The sequence below is a fragment of the Poecilia reticulata genome, linkage group LG17 (assembly GCF_000633615.1).
Source record: "Poecilia reticulata strain Guanapo linkage group LG17, Guppy_female_1.0+MT, whole genome shotgun sequence".
In the NCBI taxonomy this organism is placed as follows: Eukaryota; Metazoa; Chordata; class Actinopteri; order Cyprinodontiformes; family Poeciliidae; genus Poecilia; species Poecilia reticulata.
Genome location: NC_024347.1, coordinates 13,308,197 through 13,314,196, shown reverse-complemented (window position 1 = coordinate 13,314,196; position 6,000 = coordinate 13,308,197). Strand labels below are relative to the sequence as shown.

The 6,000-nt window shown below is 37.5% G+C and overlaps 1 protein-coding gene across 5 annotated transcripts in view; it reads left to right on the top strand.

Moving 5' to 3' along the window:
- Positions 1 to 1,878: 1,878 nt before the first annotated feature.
- Positions 1,879 to 6,000, top strand: part of LOC103479419 (endothelin-converting enzyme 2-like) — a 51,974-nt gene continuing 47,852 nt past the window's right edge. For 2 of the 5 annotated variants that reach the window (XM_017309830.1, XM_017309832.1), the window contains exons 1-2: positions 1,879 to 2,186; positions 2,796 to 2,960. In XM_017309830.1, the coding sequence (XP_017165319.1) occupies positions 2,801 to 2,960 (160 nt within the window). In that variant the 5' untranslated portion in view covers positions 1,879 to 2,186; positions 2,796 to 2,800. Of the gene's footprint in view, positions 2,191 to 2,795; positions 2,961 to 6,000 lie in introns of all 5 variants that reach the window. The other 3 variants (XM_017309831.1, XM_017309833.1, XM_017309834.1) reach the window with 2 other exon arrangements.

The following is a 6,000-nucleotide window of genomic DNA, read 5'->3' as shown; positions in this document are numbered from 1 at the left end:
GGCCTCCGCTATGATTGAAGAAGCTTTTCGTACCGTAATAATCGCCCATTAGCCATTGCCCGAATCAGAAGCTACAATTGGTAGCCAACTTTAGCCTCGTTCCATGAAAAGCATACTACCGGTGTTCTGACTATCACGTTTTTATAAGATAACTATTATGTTTATTCAAGATACTATCACGTTTATACAAGATACATATCACGTTTAAACAAGATTACTGTCACGTTCATACAAGATACGTTTAATAAGACAACTATCACGTTTATACAAGGTGATTCTGACAGAAAAAGCAAATCTTGTGATTAAACCTATAAATCATCTGAGGGATCCTGTTGTCAAATAAGTTCATAATGGGATACATCACACTGTGTGAGCAAGGTAGCTCAAAACCACTTTACAGCAACAGGTAATAAAATAAGATCATACCTGCCTTATGCTAGTTGCAGGTTGAAGTCTTTCTTTTAGAAGACAAAAAATAGGAAACCTAGGAATGGTAATGTAATATTGCCACCTGCAGGAAAGATATGGCATTACTCTTGCATTTTGAGGCATTTTCCCGAATTGTCCCTTAAAAATACATAATTTTCCGAATGTCAAAGAAGTATGCATAACATTCTAGTTGAGTTAAATTTGTACTTGTAGTAGTAAAGATAACCTATAGAAGACAATTAGGATCACTAAAATAAAAGTGAAAATAATCCTGCCTTTTCTCAAAATTGTGAGGACAAAAGTCAGATTTTCCCCCCAGTGGCCCTAATCCTTTTCTGTGAGAATTTCATACAAATAATATTCAAAAGTGGTTTTTTTCGCAAAACAACCTAAAATGAATCAGTTCCACACAAATTGCAAATAACTCCCCGATCCACGTCAACAGAAAGAAAGTTGTAGCTTCACTTATATCAAAAACTAGAAAATTTAAAGTGAGAAACTGTTGAGAAGACAGAGAATTTAGGAATAAACACGATTCTAAAACCTATCCACAAATTAGACATGTTAAAAAAAAWGTAAAAGATCAAAATGTTATAAAATMTAAAACAAWAGCAGGCTTCAATAAGCATAAACATTGTCCTAATACAACAAAATAGAAGAAACTTTACCTATTAAATAGTGACTAACCAATGAAACTCAATTAAAAACCAGACTGACAAGTTTTTAATTTGGTTTTAAAATTCACAGCTGCTCTCAGCTCTTCAAGGAGGATATTGTGTGGATGTTCAGACAGTTGTTAATGTTTCCCAATGTCACAGCACAGATAAGACAAAGCATAACAGGCCAGCAAACATATGTTTTTGGCAGCTAACGTGACACAGAACATATCAGGGTATCAGTCTATGTAGATCCAGCAGCTGGTACTGATTTGTAGCCTGCTTGTGATGTTCATTTTATTTTATCCTTGAAGTAAAGATAAAATGCTGAGATATTTCTCGTGCAAATTATAGGTCAATAGGTCTGCCACCTATATAAAATGGTAATGTAATTTATTTTGTGAAAAACTGCTGAATTTGAGCTCTATGCAACGTTACAGACTCAGGTTTTGAGGACAGCTACTTTTTTGGGGCCATTATTGCTTTATTTAGCTGTTCCCCTAATAAATACATTTCAAACCTCTTGCATTTTTATACTTTTATACTTGTGATGCAAAAATAACGGAGTATGATGATCTGAAACATTTAAGTGTGACTAACAAAATGGAGAACTCACAAATCTGTACGGAGGCATACTTTTTGAATAGTACTGTCGGTTTAACAATCATGTTGAAAAACATATAACCACAAAAATATAATCATTCCCTTTAAATTTAATCATCCTCTCTCAGCTTATTTTAACGAAGCGCTTAGATTTGACAACTTTTCGAACCGCCTTTGAAAGCCTCATCACTGCAGGACACCCACGTGTTACACGCTGCTCCGCCTCCAAAACACTCACGTTACAGAGACTTTGAGAAAATGAGCTGTATTTTWAAAAAAAGTAACTGTTTAAATTAATATAATTTAAGTTAATTTTCAGACTTTTATGGTGCTACGGGTATGTCCTTGCTCTAAATTAGCCCAGGGTGTCCGGAGACTATTTGCTCAAACCACAACACGTGGATTCGTCGCTGTTTGGACATTTTTCGGGTTCGACGGAGGAGCTGAGGCAGCCGAGTAGATTAAAACACTTAACGTCCAGCTCAAAGCCAACTGCTTGTAAGTAATGTTGTAATGTTGACTTTAAATAGTTATGATTCGCATGCAGGAAACGCTGCTGGCTTTCTGCTTCTCTGCCTCTGCGTCGTTTGTTGTGCCGCGCATGCGCTGTGTGACTAGGAAAGCTACTAGTAAAGTTYCCACAGCCTGCTGTTTGACGTTGGAGTTAAAAATTACATATTTTGTCAAACTACTGCCACCTATTTTAAAATTATAACAGAGGAAAATGTTRGTGTTAGAGGGGAAAATGCAATCCCGTTGGCGAAATACAAACCATTTTTATTAAATCCCTCTGGTTTTTAATTGCAGTTTGCAATTAAAATGAATAATATAAGTATTAGAAAAAATACTAAACCTGTAGAAGCGAAAGTGACCCTCATAGACTTGGGTGTTTATGTGAATTTTACACATTAATACAAACCACAGATGTTTCAGTCCAATAATTAATTGGTGTTTGCTTCACTTTAATCAGTTTTTACCATACAACTCCTGTCTTTAAATTCTCTGTCTCCTAAGCACTTTGTAGAACTGTTTAGGTTTATTACTGATGTGGTTAAAAGATGTTCCTGGTACAGTCCGGAGTGAAAACTTGTTTCTCTTGTATTACAGACAACATGGAGTACCTGCCGGATAAAAACTCCAGCTACAAAGACGTTACCTACTGGGATGACAGGTACAGGACGGAGCAACACTATGATTGGTTRGGCAGTTTCTCCAGCTTTAAGCACCTTCTGGAAAAAATCATCAAGAAAGAAGATTCCATCCTCATACTGGGTTGGTGTTCTTTCTTCTATCTTGACCTCATAGCAATTCACCGTAAAAATTGAAGATGTTTTGATGCTTTTGCATGTGGCCGCAGAAACTGATGTGTGCATTTCGCTTTACAGTCGGTGACATTTTTAAAGCAAGGGTCCAGCCTTTTGCACAAAYGTGTGTAATGGCGGAAAGGTTTTCGTGACAGAGTTTGGAAMACCTCGTTAGTTTTTGAGGTGCACCCTGGATAATTGATGGCCTCGGACTGCTTATGCCCCTKCTTTGAGTTTGGGTGGCTGTGTCAGACGTCAAGGCTTCTTTCTCGCTCAGTCATTCCTGTCACCTATCCTCTGTCCGCTGTCAAATTAAAGATGAAATCCATGACACTCCGTGTCATTATGTCTGTCCCTTATCATTTATATGGTTTCACTTCCTGTCATTATGAACAAACGTGGTCATAAAACCTTCCGAGCCATTGGCGTTGAATGTTTGCTGGTGTACTTTGGTATTTAACATCCATAGCTTTTTAGTACAACTGCATACCAAGTATTTCTGATCATGTTAAATAGGATAAAAATAAAATKCCAAACAATAATAAACTAGTTACTGTAAATCAGTTATTTGCAAACTGTTGTTGCCTTACTTGCTTTAATAAGCTAGCAAGTATAGACCAGAAATAGAGTAGGGGAAAACATGCATGGAAAGTGTAAATGAATGCAATAAGATTGGGCACACACTCTGGAAGGAGGAGCTCTGCTGAAATCAAGCTTTTAGTCTTGCATGCAGAGGATGATCGACGAGGTGGAAAACTAACTCTGCATATTTCCCTGAACACACCATCCCAGTGCTGTAATAGCTGACTACTCTTGCACCAATCTGTTTGTATGTGAGATCMTTTTGATGCAAACTGATGATAGATGTGCACTTTTCTTTGGAGGTAGCGACTGCTAACAAAAGAAGACAATTATTCCTAGGACAACTTAGTTTGGGGATTGTTTTTGTGCCTGGGTAAATGCAGTGAAAATTAATATGCAAATAGAAAGCTCCCAGCAATGCATTATTATATGAGTTTTGTCACAGTACGTAAAAAATTTAAAAACAATGTTAACTGTCACCTCAGAGGAGGATTTTTGCAAAGTTYGACACAATTTGGTGTCACTGCAAAGTTTCAACAACCCTGGCTTTACTTTTCTATTGTTGACATTGCAGCAAATTTCCACAAGGTGTCACTGTTGCATTAACATAAATTTGATTCTGTTTCACAATTCCACACATGCCTGTTCTGTATGGCACTGCTTTTCTGTAATGAGAGACTACATTTAATTACGGCATTATGCTTGCCTTATGCTTAAGTCACTCCTTCCTGGATTGATATAACAAAGTGAAGAGGTGTGCTGTTCCTAAAGATGTTACTTTAAGTTGTGTTTTTTTCCCCTCTCTCCCCCCCCCCCACCCACTTATACACAAACATTGAAATGGTAAAATGGCATTAGGATAACTTCTTTTATAACTGCATAGTTTGGACCGTTTCATTGGGGGTGTTGGGGTGTGTGTGTGTGTGTTGAATCTGTGTCAGGAAATCACGGGAGGTCTCTGTTAGGTGTTTGAGAGCTGGAGGGGATGATGAGGTCAGTCAAAAGCTCCATGCCTGTTTTGCACTGGTTTTCTTTGAGATCACCTACATTGTTTTCTAGATTTGGTCTTATCTAGTTTTATTTTGTGTGTCTAATCAGTAATGTATAATACACATAAACCTTAAGGAATATACAGTTTCTTTTTTTAGTTTTTAGCATGCCTATGGCAGAGCGAACTAAGACTATGGAGGCTTGAATGTTAGGTTGCTTCTCCTGCTTTCCTCCTGCAGTCAGGGTTCCTACGGAGTCTGAAAAATGCTGGAATTTGTTTACAATATTTTCCAGGTTAGTATGGAAAACTATAGGTAATTCCCAGCTCTATTCCAAAAGTCCTTATTTATTTCCTTATGTCCTCCCTMCTGTACTTTCTTCCCTTTGTACTCCTTCCTCATTTTTCATTGCTCTTCTTTTTTACTTCCTATCTTACATCTTTCTTTCTTTCCTTCTTACCTTGTGCTCCCATTACTTCTTTACATTCTTCTTATTCTCTCCTTTCTGCATTTCTTCCCTTATGTTTCTTTAATTTTGATTTTCCAGTGACAGTAAAAGGACTGAGACGTATACTATACTGCACCAGCCAGCTAGGTTGACTGTTTTCTAAATGCTGATACAAACAGAAGTAAGAGCCTCCGAAACAAAAAAAATCTTGCTTGCTTGTGAGCAGTTTGTRCTTTTTAACAACTGACAACTGATGGCGTACCACAGAGGGAACCAAAGATGTGAGAGAGATTGCATATTTCATAGAAACCAAGCACTTTTCAGAGGTTGCCAGCCACAAATCTCACCAGCTACATTCATTTGTCATATTTGCATTGTCTTGCGCAGAGAGGAAGCAGGTACAGTTTCCAGATGTTTTACTGTGCTGAGACGACGCAGAGGAAGGGAAAACAAGGGAAAAAACTTGATGAAGTTTTGCTGAGTCAATGAGGAAAGCAAGCAACTAATCTGGTGCGGATTTGGGATTCTCAGCCCTGAGACGGAGGTCATTCCTGTTAAGAAAACCTGAGCCGAACAGAGAGGGGGAGAGCAACAGTGTGTGTGTACGGTCAAGAAAATATCAAGAGACACCTGATCCAATAATGCAGATGTCCTAAAGGTTTGGTTCAATGCTACATGTGCTAGTTTAGCACCTCAAATAAAGCTTCTGAGAACAGTTATATAAAAAAAAACATTTTCAATTATATTCTAGTTATCTGTGATGAATCTGTATATTTACAGGAGTACATAGTGGTGGGACCTGGGTTTTTAATTAAAATACATGAAACGTTCTTTGTAGTTTTTTTTCCCTGGGTAAAAAGAAAACCAATTTTATTTTTTCCATCTTAAAAAGGCTTATCTTGATGATTTACCTGTTTTCACTTTGTATTTTCTCATCGTAGGCGGTCCTCAGCATTACCAGCATTTACAATTAGAACGAACAGGCCCCT